This window comes from Cherax quadricarinatus, unplaced genomic scaffold, assembly GCF_038502225.1.
Source record: "Cherax quadricarinatus isolate ZL_2023a unplaced genomic scaffold, ASM3850222v1 Contig491, whole genome shotgun sequence".
NCBI lineage: Eukaryota > Metazoa > Arthropoda > Malacostraca > Decapoda > Parastacidae > Cherax > Cherax quadricarinatus.
In genome coordinates, this window is record NW_027195517.1 from 56,774 (window position 1) to 75,000 (window position 18,227).

General features: G+C 45.9%; 1 protein-coding gene across 1 annotated transcript in view; it reads right to left on the reverse strand.

Annotated features, from left to right (window-relative positions):
• LOC128701043 (myosin-IIIb-like) overlaps positions 1-18,227 on the reverse strand; it is a 106,454-nt gene that overhangs the window by 44,833 nt on the left and 43,394 nt on the right. Inside the window, exons 17-21 of the mRNA XM_070080470.1 lie at positions 15,926-16,112; positions 10,522-10,648; positions 9,947-10,123; positions 2,361-2,458; positions 964-1,129 (exon numbers count right to left, since the gene is read on the reverse strand). Coding sequence (XP_069936571.1) covers positions 964-1,129; positions 2,361-2,458; positions 9,947-10,123; positions 10,522-10,648; positions 15,926-16,112 — 755 coding nt within the window. The remainder of the gene's footprint in view (positions 1-963; positions 1,130-2,360; positions 2,459-9,946; positions 10,124-10,521; positions 10,649-15,925; positions 16,113-18,227) is intronic.

Here is an 18,227-nt window from a genome sequence, read left to right on the forward strand (position 1 = left end):
CCATCACTCCCCATCACTCCCCAACACTCCCCATCACTCCCCATCACTCCCCAACACTCCCCATCACTCCCCAACACTCCCCATCACTCCCCATCACCTCATCACTCCCCATCACTCCCCATCACTCCCCATCACTCCCCATCACTCCCCATCACTCCCCATCACTCCCCATCACTCCCCAACACTCCCCATCACTCCCCATCACTCCCCAACACTCCCCATCACTCCCCATCACTCCCCATCACTCCCCATCACTCCCCAACACTCCCCATCACTCCCCATCACTCCCCATCACTCCCCATCACTCCCCATCACTCCCCATCACCACCCATCACTCCCCATCACCACTCATCACCACCCATCACTCCTTATCACCACCCATCACTCCCCATCACCACCCATCACTCCCCATCACCACCCATCACTCCCCATCACTCCCCATCACTCCCCATCACTCCCCAACACTCCCCATCACTCCCCATCACTCCCCATCACTCCCCATCACTCCCCATCACTCCCCAACACTCCCCATCACTCCCCATCACTCCCCATCACTCCCCATCACTCCCCATCACTCCCCATCACTCCCCATCACTCCCCAACACTCCCCATCACTCCCCATCACTCCCCATCACTCCCCATCACTCCCCATCACTCCCCAACACTCCCCATCACTCCCCATCACTCCCCATCACTCCCCATCACTCCCCAACACTCCCCATCACTCCCCATCACTCCCCATCACTCCCTAACACTCCCCATCACTCCCCATCACTCCCCATCACTATCCTTCACTCCCCATCACTCCCCATCACTCCCCATCCCCCTCCCCATCACTCCCCATCACTCCCCATCACTCCCCATCACCCTCCCCATCACTCCCCATCACTTCCCATCACTCCCCATCACTCCCCATCACTCCCCAACACTCCCCATCACTCCCCATCACTCCCCATCACTCACCTGTTTCTCATACATCTTAGTCAGGTACTCAACATGATAGTACTTGAGAAAGACCTTGGTCTTGCCTAGGGCCCAGCCATCCATCCTCAGCCTCAGCAGTAACAAGCGGCAGTTCTCCCTCGAGGCTGTCACTCGCTCGTCAAAGTTGAAAGCCAAGAAGCAATACCTGAGGGAAGGTCATTATTGATCTGACTGATGTTTGGTATGGCTAAGGGTGACCCTATTAGGTTAATAATTGATAAAATACTGATCTGACGGATGTTTGGTATGGCTAAGGGTGACCCTATTAGGTTAATAATTGATAAAAAGTACTCAGACAACCTTAAATATCTAAGGGAAGGTCATTATTGATCTGACTGATGTTTGGTATGGCTAAGGGTGACCCTATTAGGTTAATAATTGATAAAAAGTACTCAGATAACCTTAAATATCTAAGGGAAGGTCATTATTGATCTGACGGATGTTTGGTATGGCTATGGGTGACCCTATTAGGTTAATAATTGATGAAATACTCAGAAAACCTTAAATACCTGAGGGAAGGTCAGTTATTGATCTGACTGATGTTTGGTATGGCTATGGGTGACCCTATTAGGTTAATAATTGATGAAATACTCAGAAAACCTTAAATACCTGAGGGAAGGTCAGTTATTGATCTGACTGATGTTTGGTATGGCTATGGGTGACCCTATTAGGTTAATAATTGATAAAAAGTACTCAGATAGCCTTAAATATCTAAGGGAAGGTCATTATTGATCTGACGGATGTTTGGTATGGCTATGGGTGACCCTATTAGGTTAATAATTGATAAAATACTGATCTGACTTATGTTTGGTATGGCTATGGGTGACCCTATTAGGTTAATAATTGATGAAATACTCAGAAAACCTTAAATACCTGAGGGAAGGTCATTATTGATCTGACTGATGTTTGGTATGGCTATGGGTGACCCTATTAGGTTAATAATTGATAAAAAGTACTCAGACAACCTTAAATATCTAAGAGAAGGTCAGTTATTGATCTGACTGATGTTTGGTATGGCTAAGGGTGACCCTATTAGGTTAATAATTGATAAAATACTCAGAAAACCTTAAATACCTGAGGGAAGGTCATTATTGATCTGACTGATGCTTGGTATGGCTATGGGTGACCCTATTAGGTTAATAATTGATAAAATACTCAGAAAACCTTAAATACCTGAGGGAAGGTCATTATTGATCTGACTGATGTTTGGTATGGCTATGGGTGACCCTATTAACCAAGTCCCACTAACATAGTTAATGGAATATTTAGACACAGATATTTATACCTATGTAGACATACTGTCTATACACTCTCTATACTATTTTCTATACTTTTTAAACAACTTTCTATACAAGTTTGTATGCAAGTTTGTATACCTTCTGAGGAACTCTGCGAAGGGTATCCGATGTGGAAAGCCATGCTGTCTTATCCTGACTGTTTCCATCACACCAGCATACCTCAGTTGCTGTTGTACCTGTCAGTACAAGACAGCAAGACACGTTAGTAGATAGTAGGTCGTAGCAATAGTCAGTGGTAGACAGCAGTAGATACCAGGAGACAGCAGTAGATACCAGGAGACAGTAGTAGATAGCAGGTGATAACAATAGACAGCAGTAGATAGCATGAGATAGTAGCAGATAGCAGGAGATAGCAGTAGATGGCAGGAGACAGCATTAGATAGCAGGTGACAGCAATAGACAGTGGTAGACAGCAGTAGATACCAGAAGACAGAAGTAGATACCAGGAAACAGTAGTAGATACCAGGAGACAGTAGTAGATAGCAGGGGACAGCAGTAGATAGCAGGAGACAGCATTACATAGCAGGAGATATCAGGAGACAGCAGTAGATAGCAGAAGATAGCAAGAGACAGCAGTAGGCAGCAGTAGATAGCAAGAGACAGCAGTAGGCAGCAGGAGAAGGCATGAGATAGCAGGTGATAGCAGAAGATAAGAGTAGACAGCAGTAGATAGCAGGAGACAGCAGTAGATAGCAGGAGACAGCAGTAGATAGCAGGTGATAGCAGTAGACAGCAGAAGACAGCAGAAGACAGTAGTAGATAGCAAAAGATAGCAGTAGACAACAAGAGACAGTAGTGGATAGCAGTAGATAGCAAGAGACAGCAGTAGGCAGCAGGAGAAGGCATGAGATAGCAGGTGATAGCAGAAGATAAGAGTAGACAGCAGTAGATAGCAGGAGACAGCAGTAGATAGCAGGAGACAGCAGTAGATAGCAGGAGACAGTAGTAGATAGCAGGAGACAGCAGTAGATAGCAGGTGATAGCAGTAGACAGCAGAAGACAGCAGAAGACAGTAGTAGATAGCAAAAGATAGCAGTAGACAACAAGAGACAGTAGTGGATAGCAGTAGATAGCAAGAGATAGCAGGTAATAGCAGTAGACAGCAATAGACAGCAAGAGACAATAGAAAATAGCAATAGAAAGTAGTAGACAGTATCAGACAGCAGTAGACAGTAGCAAACAGCAGTAGACAGTAGCAGAGAGCAGTAGACATCAGTAGACAGTATTAGACAGCAGTAGGCAGCGTCAGACAGCAGTAGACATCAGTAGACAGCAGTAGACAGCAGTAGACAGCAGTAGACAGCAGTAGACAGCAGAGAAAAGGCAGGAAAAAATTGGCTTGTGTTTAAATGTTCTCACATAAATGTCTACGATAGATAGATAGTTTAGACGCGACAATAGACATTAGAACATAAGAAAGAAGGAACACTGCAGCAGGCCTACTGGCCCATGCGAGGCAGTTCCACTTCTCCCACCGGCTTAAACTCACTGACCTAGTCAGATCAGTCACACTCAAGGAACACGGCATGAGACATGGTAGCACCAGCTAGTCATGTCCAACTCACACCCACTCAGAAGTTTGTTCCACTCATCCACAACTCTATTACCAAACCCGTACTTTCCTATATCCTTCCTAAATCTAAATTTTTCCAACTTAAAACCACTACTGCGAGTCCTGTCATGGCTGGATATTTTCACCACGTTATTTACATCCCATTTATTCCTGTCTTCCATTTATACACCTCAATCATATCCCCCCTAATTCTACGCCTTCCTAGAGAGTGCAGATTTGGACCCCTCAGTCTATCCTCATAGGGAAGATGTCTGATACATGGGACCAACTTGGTCATCCTCCTTTGTACGTTTTCCAGGGCATTTATGACGACCTCTGTTATTTATGCTTCTTGATAAGATCACAGTAAACAGAAAGAATAGTGACATTTCAATCGCTTTCGTGATTTCTCACATTATCAAGGAGCTATAAAGACAATACATCCTTTGATATATTGTCTTTTTAGTTCCTTGATAATGTGAGAAGTCACGAAAGCGCTTGGAAATCCACTATTTTTTCACAATGCCAACGCTTATGTACTGTTGTTTTGGTTTCAGATAAGTCTATCACTCAGGTAATAATCTACGATGGATGGACTGCTTATACTCTTCGTTATATATTAGGAATTAGTACTAGGGGCTGGTCTACGGTGTCTGGGGCTAGTCTAAAGTGCTAGGGGCTAGTCTAAGGTACTAGGGGCTAGTCCAGCACTCATCTTGGTCTTATCAAAGGTGCTAGGGGCTAGTCCAGCACTCACCTTGGTCTTATCAAAGGTGCTAGGGGCTAGTCTAAGGTGCTAGTGTCAGCATAGTTGCTGATCCCCTGTATATGTTATCTGAGAATCATAGTACCATCCATATGTTTTATATAGTTGACCCCTATGCTAGAGTTAGCAGCTAGCATGTGTGACGTCACATGATGCCGCATGTGAGCGTGAGACGCGCTGTCCCTTCCTAAGTTCACGCGTACACCTTAAAGCAGTGGTTCCCAAACTGGGGGTAAATTACCCCCTGGGGGTAATTTAACCATTTTTTGGGGGTAATGGAGGGGTGACAGAAAAAAAGTTATGAATTCTGAGAATCAAGAAAACAATGCGGTACCCGGTATGAGGATTATTGTTAACTTTGTCTTAGTATATAAAGTTGTAAAGTAAACCTATTATAAGTAAGTAATAAAGTTAAACCAAATAACAATAAACATCAAAAACTAATATACAGTATTAGAAAAGAAGAAATATATAGCTAAGTGTGTGGAAACCCAAAAGTATTTTGACAAGTATGCTTCAGGACAAAAGTCACTCAGTAGCCCAGATCGACCTGTCCAGTACGCGTCACTCACTTCCTGAGGCTGCCTCTGTTTCACACTGTCAGTTTATCTGTGAGCATCAGCCGAGGTAGACATAAGCTGGTATGTATGTGTACTGCCCTGTGCAGTATATAGTTAGTATTTACCCACTGTTACTGTGAATTTGTAGCTATTATTAATTTTATATATAATGTATGTGTGGTTCTTACGTTTTCAATGGTTTTGCTAGGATTAGCAGAGTATGCGAGGCTGTATACGTTCACGTTTACCCATATATATCAATAATAACAACATTTTGTGAAAGGGGTAACATGCTTTATGTGGCATGTTAAATTGGGTAACAAGCTGAAAAAGTTTGGGAACCACTGCCTTAAAGAAACAGGACAGGCTAGGCTGGGCTCCCCCCTCTCACTCTGCTAATATAAGTGTTACCACCCAACAACTTGTGTTTATCTCCAACCATCATATCTCCACGAACCCTCTCAACAAATGGTGACAGCGGTGAGCGCGTAAATTCGATATTTACGCAGATGTATGGAGATTAACTTCTACCAGCCGACGGACCTTGTGTGTGACCGCATGGCGGCCTAACTAAACACCTAGCTACCCTGACCAAGCACTCACCAGCCTCTCTGCACTGCTTCCTGGTCAGTCTTTGTGTCTTAGTGTTTTATCTGCTTATTTGCATTACTTTCGAGGGGCTGACCTGGGTTTGAAAATTAAGCCAAGCTGCCAAGCCAGTCTGTGTGGGGGGAGAGACAAGCCCTACACCATCCAGCCTGTCTTAAGTACCAGCCTTGCCTGCTAAGCCAGCTTTCCACCCCTGCTGTGCTCATTGTTACAAGTTTTCAAGCCAGTCTGTGTGAAGGGTTAATCATAGCAAGCCATCCAACTAACCCAGGTAACTAAACCCAGTGCTCAAGTAAGCCACGTGAGTTCCAGCCTTCACCATCACTTTGTGCTCCTGTTCGTGCTAGAGTAAATGCCTCAGTGGATGGTCCTCCATCGGAGAGTTGTATCGTTAATATTGGAAAGGAGAGTTTAGCTCGTTCACCAGCCGCCTCGTATGTCTTTAACTTGATCCGGATGAAGGACTTTCAGGGTTTCACCACGTGGAAAGATTATGAGAAATTAATACGTAACTATCTTGACCCAGTGAGAGTGACTGATCCATTTGTTGTCCTTAAGGAACTAGTGTGAGCAGCGCCTAGGTCACAGGAATCATTAGATGTGTTCGCCCTTCGTTTAAATAACCTCACGTCCTCATTCTTTAGGGCCAGACAAAATTCCAACTACCTTGTAGATGATGATAAACGAGCTCTTGAGGGGTTTGCCAAATTAGTGGTTTTTGGAGTTATTAAATAGTTAATGCCGCCTGCTTCCATGTGTGTGTATAACTCCAGTCCCCTAACTGCCACAATGGGACTGCTTGCAGCCCTCAAGAGTTATCATTCCTGTAGTGCTAGTAGTACATAGAGTAACCATACTCAAAGAACCTGCTATAATTGTGGTTACCATGGCCATATCGCTGTAAATTGTCCTGATAGCCACTCGAAGAGGCGTCATAATGCTGATAGGTGCCAGTCCGTTCTGCTGTACTGTACTTATCACAGAATCCACAGTCATGACACATCTGAGTGCAATGCTCTCTATAACCTTCAGTACTCTAGATCTTTCCGTGGCCGTTCCAGTCGCAGAGCCAGGAGAGGAAATAGAGGTCGTGGTTCTCAGACTAACCAGAACCAGGCTCATTCTTCTAATTCGGGGGAATTTAAGCGTCCCAGTCAACCCGTCCCATGGTGACAGTAGGTGATAATGAGTACACCATCCCTGTTAGTAATTCCTTTGATGCCTTAGGTAGCCTTGAGACCGCCGATCCTGTAAATGATGTTGCTTCAGTCGTCTCTGACGTAGATGATTTTGGGGACAGGATAGTATTAGTATGGTCTTTAAAGAACTTCCGAGACATTATTTATCAGTACCCTGTTCATGTCTTGACAGACCACGTTCCACTGATACCTTTATTCCAGAACAAACAACCTACTGGAAAGTTAGCCAGATGGACCTTGACTATCCAAGAGTTCAATCCTTCCTTTGAACACTTACCTGGCAAGTCAGTAGTCGCAGATGCCTTATCGCGACATGTTAGTATAGTAACTGCAGACCCTCCATTTAGTGCTGAAGATGTAAAGAATGCTCAACGAACAGATCCCATGTGGTCTGGTGTGATTCGATTCCTGCTCCAGGAAGATCTTATTCTTACTGTGAAGCCACCAGCACCCATCAGTGACTTTGTCATGAACCAAGAATTACTGTACCACACAGCCGAGTTGGGTACTCCAAGCAGAACGGTATACCAATTAGTAATTTTTAGTCACCAGGGTGTTGCACACCCTGGTATGGATCGTTCTGTTAAACAAGCCAGAATGAAATACTTTTGGCCACGTATGGCAACTGATATTACCGAGTATGTTAAGAAATGTAGTGTCTGTATGCAACATAAAGGAAATGTCAATGGTCCAAATCTTATCCAGGTGTATCCCACCACGAGTGAACCATGGGAAAGAGTTGCCATAGATCTGTTAACCAATTTCCAATGTTCCCTCCAGGGTAACAAACATCTGTGTGTTATGGTAGATCATTTCACCAGATATTGTGAGTTAGTTCCTATTGCAGATAAGACTGCCGAGACTGTAGCTAAAGCTTTCAAGGAGCGTATAATCTGTAGGCATACCACATCTAAGTCCCTGGTAACAGATAATGGAGGTGAATTCTGTAATAAGATTATTGAAAATTTGTGTACCTTGTACAAGATCTCTAAATCCACCATTGTTCCTCATCATCCTGCCAGCAATGGGTTAGCAGAACGAACCAATAAGAAGCACTTGATGTCTTGAGAGCCACTATCAATCCCAACAGTGAAATTTGGGATGAAGTTATACCTGATGTCCAATGTGCCGTAAATTCTGCTTACAATGCTTTGATAGGTGACACTCCACTTTATGCATTGTATGGTGTAGACAAGCGTTTGCCTTATGAGTTGTTATATTCTGCACCAAAACCCAATTACAACCCTGATGATTTCATGGCAACTCGTACCAGCGTTGCTCAAAGTGTTTTTAGAAGAATCCGTGAGACACTTCGTAAGTCAACAGCAGAATTTACAAAAGTAACTAATAGCCATGCTAAGGTGACTAAAGTTAAAGTGGGTTCGAGAGTAATGCTGACTAACTTCAACAAAACATCCGCAATGCCTAAGCTCGATCAAAAGTTTGTTGATCCTTATCAAGTAGCTGAACATAACAGTGGCAATAAGTATAAGGTTAGAGAAATTAGTACTGGTCAGTATAAAGAATAGCATTTAGATCACATTAAGTTAGTACGCAATGTTGAGGATGATATTTCTACCCAGACTAATGTGACAGATGCTGACAGTCCTCCTGACTCTGTACCCTTCACCTCTAACACTCAGTCAGACGATCAACCTGAATATCGTTATTCTTTGCATACATAACAAGTAATGAGAAACCCCCCAAATATCTTTTGTATATACTTGTTCAGATCTCCCTCAGTCAAGACATGTGTTAGCCATTGCAAAAGAATTCGATCCTCTCAGAGACGATAACCATTCTGCATATGTAAATCTTACCCTCACAGAGTTGGGTTTAAATGTACATAGCCTGTATAATTAGATGTCCGAGATGAATGAAATTGTCAACCGTGTGTTTTGTTATTAGCTGATTAGTTCCAAATTTTTGTGTGCGTGTGTTCACGTTACCTCCAAATTCTGAGATTTAGCAGTATGACCTGTGTGCACCTGGTCTGCCTTTGCTGTTAATTACTTTCACCCTTGTAAATATATATTCTTCCTCAGAATCCGTAGAGCGCATGAATATAGATCGAGCATTTCTATCTTTTATCATACTATGATTTGTTCATCTAATTTGTAACGCATTGTGATACCAGCCATTATGATACCATCCATTATGATACCAGCCATTATGATACCATCCATTATGATACCATTCATTAGTTCTAAGTTATATGTCTTTGCTATTGTACAGAATCAGCTCGTTCAGCCTATAGCATAGTATTGTATGTCGAGACGACATACGTAACATGACCGAGCTGTCAGCATACTTGCTGATCCCCTGTATATGTTATCTGACTATCATAGTACCATCCATATGTTTTACATAGTTGACCCCTTGCTAGGCTCAGCAGCTAGCATGTGTGACGTCACGTGTTGCCGCATGTGAGCGTGAGATGCGCTGTCCCTTCCTCAGTTCACTGGTACACCTAAAGGCAACAGGACAGGCTAGGCTGGGCTCCCCTCTCACTCTGCTAATATAAGTGTTACCACCCAACAACTTGTGTTTATATCCAACCATCATATCTCCACGAGTGTTGGACTAGGGGCTAGTCCAACACTCACCTTTGTCTTATCAAAGGTGCTAGGGGCTATTCTAATGTGCCAGGGGCTAGTCTAAGGTGCTAGAGGCTAGTCCAGCACTCATCTTCGTCTTATCTAAGGTGCTAGGGGATAGTCTAAGGTGCCAGAGGCTAGTCCAGCACTCACCTTGGTCTTATCAAAGGTGCTAGGGGCTAGTCTAAGGTGCCAGGGGCTAGTCCAGCACTCACCTTGGTTTTATCAATGATGCTAGGGGCTAGTCTAAGGTGCCAGGGGCTAGTCCACCACTCACCTTGGTCTTATCAAAGGTGCTAGGGGCTAGTCTAAGGTGCTAGGGGCTAGTCCACCACTCACCTTGGTCTTATCAAAGGTACTAGGGTCTAGTCCACCACTCACCTTGGTCTTATCAAAGGTGCTAGGGGCTTTAATATCATTGGGTTTGATACAGCGGACAAAATGGGGCGTCCCATTGACCATCTTCTGGAGGAGGTCCATTAGGGAGTACCTGAAGTAGGTGGCTACTGTCTGCTGCGCCTTAGTCTGCGAGGCCAGACCTCTGCTGTCGTACTGCGACTGTCAGGTGGACACAGAGGTTGTTAGACAGTTAGACAGACAGTTAGACAGAATGACAGTTAATTACACAGTTAGATTGAGAGTTAGGCAGTTAGATACACAGATAGATAGACATACAGAAAGTTAGATAGACAGAGAGACAGATTGACAGACAGATAGACAGACTGATAGATAAAGAGGTAAATAAACAGACTGGTAGACAGAATTATTATTATTATTATTATTATTATTATTATTATTATTATTATTATTATTATTATTATTATTATTATTATTAAAGAGAGTACATAACCAGGTACCTAGCTACGTACTCACCTAATTACTCCCATAAGAGAGTACATAACCTGGTACTTACCTATGTACTCTTCTAATTACTAAACACCAGGGTACATAATTACCTTCAAGGTGGAAGTTAGGGGCCTGGAGGAAGGCTGCTGCTGCTTGTTCAAGGTGCCTCTAGGTGAATTTCTAGGTGTAGCGTAGAACAGGTTACCTGTCTTAGTTAGGGGGCACTGGAACAGGAACCTGCAGGTGAGCCAAGTAGGGGAGGCACCTAGTTAGTAGGGGAAGTAGGTGAGGGAGTAGGGGAGGCACTTAGTAGGGGAAGTAGGTGAGGGAGTAGGGGAGGCACCTAGTTAGTAGGGAAAGTAGGTGAGGGAGTAGGGGAGGCACTTAGTAGGGGAAGTAGGTGAGGGAGTAGGGGAGGCACCTAGTTAGTAGGGGAAGTAGGTGAGGGAGTAAGGGAGGGACCTAGTTAGTAGGGGAAATAGGTGAGGGTGTAGAGGGGACACCTAGTTAGTAGGGGAAGTAGGTGAGGGAGTAGGGGAAGCATCTAGTTAGCAGGGAAAGTAGGTCAGGGTGTAAAGGACACACCTAGTTAGTAGGGGAAGTAGGTGAGGGAGTAGGGGAGGCACTTAGTAGGGGAAGTAGGTGAGGGAGTAGGGGAGGCACCTAGTTAGTAGGGGAAGTAGGTGAGGGAGTAAGGGAGGCACTTAGTAGGGGAAGTAGGTGAGGGAGTAGGGGAGGCACCTAGTTAGTAGGGAAAGTAGGTGAGGGAGTAGGGGAGGCACCTAGTTAGTAGGGGAAGTAGGTGAGGGAGTAAGGGAGGGACCTAGTTAGTAGGGGAAATAGGTGAGGGTGTAGAGGGGACACCTAGTTAGTAGGGGAAGTAGGTGAGGGAGTAGGGGAAGCACCTAGTTAGCAGGGAAAGTAGGTGAGGGTGTAAAGGAGACACCTAGTTAGTAGGGGAAGTAGGTGAGGGAGTAGGGGAGGCACTTAGTAGGGGAAGTAGGTGAGGGAGTAGGGGAGGCACCTAGTTAGTAGGGGAAGTAGGTGAGGGAGTAAGGGAGGGACCTAGTTAGTAGGGGAAATAGGTGAGGGTATAGAGGGGACACCTAGTTAGTAGGGGAAGTAGGTGAGAGAGTAGGGCAAGCACCTAGTTAGTAGGGGAAGTAGGTGAGGGTGTAAAGGAGACACCTAGTTAGTAGGGAAATGTAGGTGAGGGAGTAGGGGAGGCACTTAGTAGGGGAAGTAGGTGAGGGAGTAGGGGAGGCACCTAGTTAGTAGGGGAAGTAGGTGACGGAGTAAGGGAGGAACATAGTTAGTAGGGAAAATAGGTGAGGGTGTAGAGGGGACACCTAGTTAGCAGGGGAAGTAGGTGAGGGAGTAGGGGAAGCACCTAGTTAGCAGGGAAGTAGATGAGGGTGTAAAGGAGACACCTAGTTAGTAGGGGAAGTAGGTGAGGGTGTAGGGGAGGCACTTAGTAGGGGAAGTAGGTGAGGGAGTTGGGGAGGCATCTAGTTAGTAGGGAAAGTAGGTGAGGGAGTAGGGGAAGCACCTAGTTAGTAGGGGAAGTAGGTGAGAGAGTAGGGGAAGCACCTAGTTAGTAGGTGAAGTAGGTGAGAGAGTAGGGGAAGCACCTAGTTAGTAGGGGAAGTAGGTGAGGGAGTAGAGGAAGCACCTAGTTAGCAGGGAAAGTAGGTGAGAGGGTAGGGGAGGCACCTAGTTAGTAGGGGAAATAGGTGAGGGAGTAAGGGAGGCACTTAGTAGGGGAAGTAGGTGAGGGAGTAGGGGAGGCACCTAGTTAGCAGGGGAAGTAGGTGAGAGAGTAGGGGAAGCACCTAGTTAGAAGGGGAAGTAGGTGAGAGAGTAGGGGAGGCATCTAGTTAGTAGGGGAAGTATGTGAGTGAGTAGGGGAAGCATCTAGTTAGTGGGGGAAGTAGGTGAGGGAGTAGGGGAAGCACCTAGTTAGTAGGGGAAATAGGTGAGGAAGTAGGGGAGGCACCTAGTTAGTAGGGGAAGTAGGTGAGGGAGTAAGGGAGGCACCTAGTTAGTAGGGGAAGTAGGTGAGGGAGTAGGGGAGGCACCTAGTTAGTGGGGGAAGTAGGTGAGGGAGTAGGGGAAGCACCTAGGTAGTAGGGGAAATAGGTGAGGAAGTAGGGGAGGCACCTAGTTAGTAGGGGAAGTAGGTGAGGGAGTAGGCGAGGCACCTAGTTAGTAGGGGAAGTAGGTGAGGGAGAAGGGGAGGCACCTAGTTAGTGGGGAATTAGGTGAGGGAGTAGGGGAGGCACCTAGTTAGTGGGGGAAGTAGGTGAGGGAGTAGGGGAGGCACCTAGTTAGTGGGAGGAGTAGGTGAGGGAGTAGGGGAGGCACCTAGTTAGTGGGGGAAGTAGGTGAGGGAGTAGGGGAGGCACCTAGTTAGTGGGGAAGTAGGTGAGGGAGTAGGGGAAGCACCTAGTTAGTAGGGGAAATAGGTGAGGAAGTAGGGGAGGCACCTAGTTAGTAGGGGAAGTAGGTGAGGGAGTAGGCGAGGCACCTAGTTAGTAGGGGAAGTAGGTGAGGGAGAAGGGGAGGCACCTAGTTAGTGGGGAATTATGTGAGGGAGTAGGGGAGGCACCTAGTTAGTGGGGGAAGTAGGTGAGGGAGTAGGGGAGGCACCTAGTTAGTGGGGGAAGTAGGTGAGGGAGTAGGGGAGGCACCTAGTTAGTAGGGGAAGTAGGTGAGGGAGAAGGGGAGGCACCTAGTTAGTGGGGAATTATGTGAGGGAGTAGGGGAGGCACCTAGTTAGTGGGGGAAGTAGGTGAGGGAGTAGGGGAGGCACCTAGTTAGTGGGGAAAGTAGGTGAGGGAGGCAACTACTTAGTACGGGAGAAAGTAAGGATTTATTAGGGGGTTAGGTGAATTACATTAATTAGGTGAATTAAGGGGATAATTAGGTAAACTAAGGCGTTAATTAGGTGTAATAGGGGTTTTATTTATTAGGTTAATTAGTGACCTAAATCTACTCATTTTCTATTTGTCACTATCTCCCACTATCTCCCACTATCTCCCACTATCTCCCACTATCTCCCACTATCTCCCACTATCTCCCACTATCTCCCACTATCTCCCACTATCTCACACTATCTCACACTATCTCCCACTATCTCACACTATCTCCCACTATCTCTCACTATCTCTCACTATCTCCCACTATCTCACACTATCTCCCACTATCTCCCACTATCTCCCACTATCTCCCACTATCTCACACTATCTCACACTATCTCCCACTATCTCACACTATCTCACACTATCTCCCACTATCTCCCACTATCTCTCACTATCTCCCACTATCTCCCACTATCTCCCACTATCTCCCACTATCTCCCACTATCTCCCACTATCTCCCACTATCTCACACTATCTCACACTATCTCCCACTATCTCCCACTATCTCCCACTATCTCCCACTATCTCACACTATCTCCCACTATCTCCCACTATCTCCCACTATCTCCCACTATCTCCCACTATCTCCCACTATCTCACACTATCTCCCACTATCTCCCACTATCTCCCACTATCTCCCACTATCTCACACTATCTCACACTATCTCCCACTATCTCCCACTATCTCACACTATCTCCCACTATCTCCCACTATCTCCCACTATATCCCACTATCTCCCACTATCTCCCACTATCTCCCACTATCTCCCACTATCTCACACTATCTCACACTATCTCCCACTATCTCTCACTATCACTCACTGTCTCCCACTATCTCCCACTATCTCCCACTATCTCCCACTATCTCCCACTATCTCCCACTATCTCCCACTATCTCCCACTATCTCCCACTATCTCCCACTATCTCCCACTATCTCCCACTATCTCCCACTATCTCCCACTATCTCCCACTATCTCCCACTATCTCCCACTATCTCCCACTATCTCCCACTATCTCACACTATCTCACACTATCCCCCACTATCTCCCACTATCTCACACTATCTCCCACTATCTCCCACTATCTCCCACTATCTCCCACTATCTCCCACTATCTCACACTATCTCCCACTATCTCCCACTATCTCCCACTATCTCCCACTATCTCCCACTATCTCACACTATCTCCCACTACACTATCTCCCACTATCTCCCACTATCTCACACTATCTCCCCCACTATCTCACTATCTCCCACTATCTCCCACTATCTCCCACTATCTCCCACTATCTCCCACTATCTCCCACTATCTCCCACTATCTCACACTATCTCCCACTATCTCACACTATCTCACACTATCTCCCACTATCTCCCACTATCTCCCACTATCTCCCACTATCTCCCACTATCTCCCACTATCTCCCACTATCTCACACTATCTCACACTATCCCCCACTATCTCACACTATCTCCCACTATCTCCCACTATCTCCCACTATCTCCCACTATCTCCCACTATCTCACACTATCTCCCACTATCTCACACTATCTCACACTATCTCCCACTATCTCCCACTATCTCACACTATTTCACACTATCTCCCACTATCTCCCACTATCTCCCACTATCTCCCACTATCTCACACTATCTCACACTATCTCCCACTATCTCACACTATCCCCCACTATTTCCCACTATCTCCCACTATCTCCCACTATCTCCCACTATCTCACACTATCTCACACTATCTCCCACTATCTCCCACTATCTCACACTATCTCCCACTATCTCACACTATCTCACACTATCTCCCACTATCTCTCACTATCTCCCACTATCTCCCACTATCTCCCACTATCTCCCACTATCTCCCACTATCTATCTCCCACTATCTCCCACTATCTCCCACTATCTCCCACTATCTCCCACTATCTATCTCCCACTATCTCCCACTATCTCCCACTATCTATCTCCCACTATCTCCCACTATCTCCCACTATCTCCCACTATCTCCCACTATCTATCTCCCACTATCTATCTCCCACTATCTCCCACTATCTATCTCCCACTATCTCACACTATCTCCCACTATCTCCCACTATCTATCTCCCACTATCTCCCACTATCTCCCACTATCTATCTCCCACTATCTCCCACTATCTCCCACTATCTATCTCCCACTATCTCCCACTATCTCCCACTATCTATCTCCCACTATCTCCCACTATCTATCTCCCACTATCTCACACTATCTCCCACTATCTCCCACTATCTCCCACTATCTCCCACTATCTCTCACTATCTCCCACTATCTCCCACTATCTCCCACTATCTCACCTGATAACATCGTGAGAACTTTGTCTCAACAACTGGATAACTTCAGTGGGCAGGAAGTTCACTATCTCCCACTATCTCCCACTATCTCCCACTATCTCCCACTATCTCCCACTATCTCCCACTATCTCTCACCTGATAACATCGTGAGAACTTTGTCTCAACAACTGGATAACTTCAGTGGGCAGGAAGTTCACTATCTCCCACTATCTCCCACTATCTCCCACTATCTCCCACTATCTCCCACTATCTCTCACCTGATAACATCGTGAGAACTTTGTCTCAACAACTGGATAACTTCAGTGGGCAGGAAGTTCTTATTCTTCTCCAGGAACTGGTAAGTGTCGTAGGTCACTTTCCCGGCGAAGTGGCGGATGTTGAACTCCAGCCCCTGGGCCTTGGGTCTCACATAGTGCTGGGAAGTTATGTTGCTGTGGAACTTCTCTGTGGGGGGGGAATAGGGTAGGAAATGGGGAAGGTAATAGGGCAGGAAATGGGGAAGGTAGTAGGTGAGGAAATGAGGAAGGTAATAGGTGAGGAAATGAGGAAGGTAATAGGGCAGGAAATGGGGAAGGTAATAGGTGAGGAAATGGGGAAGGTAATAGGGCAGGAAATGGGGAAGGTAATAGGGGAGGAAATGGGGAAGGTAATAGGGGAGGAAATGGGGATGTAATAGGTGAGGAAATGGGGAAGGTAATAGGTGAGGAAATGGGGAAGGTAATAGGGCAGGAAATGGGGAAGGTAATAGGGGAGGAAATGGGGAAGGTAATAGGGGAGGAAATGGGAAGGTAATAGGGGAGGAAATGGGGAAGGTAATTGGGGAGGAAATGGGAAAGTAATAGGGGAGGAAATGGGAAGGTAATAGGGGAGGAAATGGGGAAGGTAATAGGGGAGGAAATGGGGAAGGTAATAGGGGAGGAAATGGGAAAGTAATAGGGGAGGAAATGGGAAGGTAATAGGGGAGGAAATGGGGAAGGTAATAATTGAGGAAATGGGAAAGGTAATAGGGGAGGAAATGGGAAGGTAATAGGGGAGGAAATGAGAAGGTAATAGGGGAGGAAATGGGGAAGGTAATAGGGGAGGAAATGGGGAAGTTAATAGGGGAGGAAATGGGGAAGTTAATAGGGCAGGAAATGGGGAAGGTAATAGAGGAGGAAATGGGGAAGTTAATAGAGGAGGAAATGGGGAAGGTAATAGAGGAGGAAATGGGAAGGTAATAGGGGAGGAAATGGGGAAGGTAATAGGGGAGGAAATGGGAAGGTAATAGGGGAGGAAATGGGGAAGTTAATAGGGGAGGAAATGGGGAAGGTAATAGGGGAGGAAATGGGGAAGTTAATAGAGGAGGAAATGGGGAAGTTAATAGGGGAGGAAATGGGGAAGTTAATAGGGGAGGAAATGGGTAAGTTAATAGGGGAGGAAATGGGGAGGGTAATAGGGGATGAAATGGGGAAGTTAATAGGGGAGGAAATGGGGAAGTTAATATGGCAGGAAATGGGGAAGGTAATAGGGGAGGAAATGGGGAAGTTAATAGGGTAGGAAATGGGAAGGTAAGAGGGGAGGAAATGGGGAAGTTAATAGGGGAGGAAATGGGGAAGTTAATAGGGGAGGAAATGGGGAAGTTAATATGGCAGGAAATGGGGAAGGTAATAGGGGAGGAAATGGGGAAGTTAATAGGGTAGGAAATGGGAAGGTAAGAGGGGAGGAAATGGGGAAGTTAATAGGGGAGGAAATGGGGAAGTTAATAGGGGAGGAAATGGGGAAGGTAACAGGGGAGGAAATGGGGAAGTAATAGGGTAGGAAATGGGGAAGGTAATAGGGCAGGAAATGGGGAAGTTAATAGGGTAGGAAATGGGGAAGGTAATAGGGGAGGAAATGGGGAAGTTAATAGGGGAGGAAATGGGGAAGTAATAGATGAGGAAATGATGAAGTTAATTGGGGAGGAAATGGGGAAGGTAATAGGGGAGGAAATAGGGAAGTTAATAGGGGAGGAAATGGGGAAGTTAATAGGGGAGGAAATAGGGAAGTTAATAGGGGAGGAAATGGGAAGGTAATAGGGGAGGAAATGGGGAAGGTAATAGGGGAGGAAATGGGGAAGTTAATAGGGGAGGAAATGGGAAGGTAATAGGGGAGGAAATGGGGAAGTTAAAAGGGGAGGAAATGGGGAAGGTAATAGGGGAGGAAATGGGGAAGTTAATAGGGGAGGAAATGGGGAAGTTAATAGGGTAGGAAATGGGAAGGTAAGAGGGGAGGAAATGGGGAAGTAATAGGGTAGGAAATGGGGAAGGTAATAGGGCAGGAAATGGGGAAGTTAATAGGGTAGGAAATGGGGAAGTAATAGGGTAGGAAATGGGGAAGGTAATAGGGCAGGAAATGGGGAAGTTAATAGGGTAGGAAATGGGGAAGGTAATAGGGGAGGAAATGGGGAGGGTAATAGGGGAGGAAATGGGGAAGGTAATAGGGCAGGAAATGGGGAAGTTAATAGGGTAGGAAATGGGGAAGGTAATAGGGGAGGAAATGGGGAAGTTAATAGGGGAGGAAATGGGGAAGTAATAGATGAGG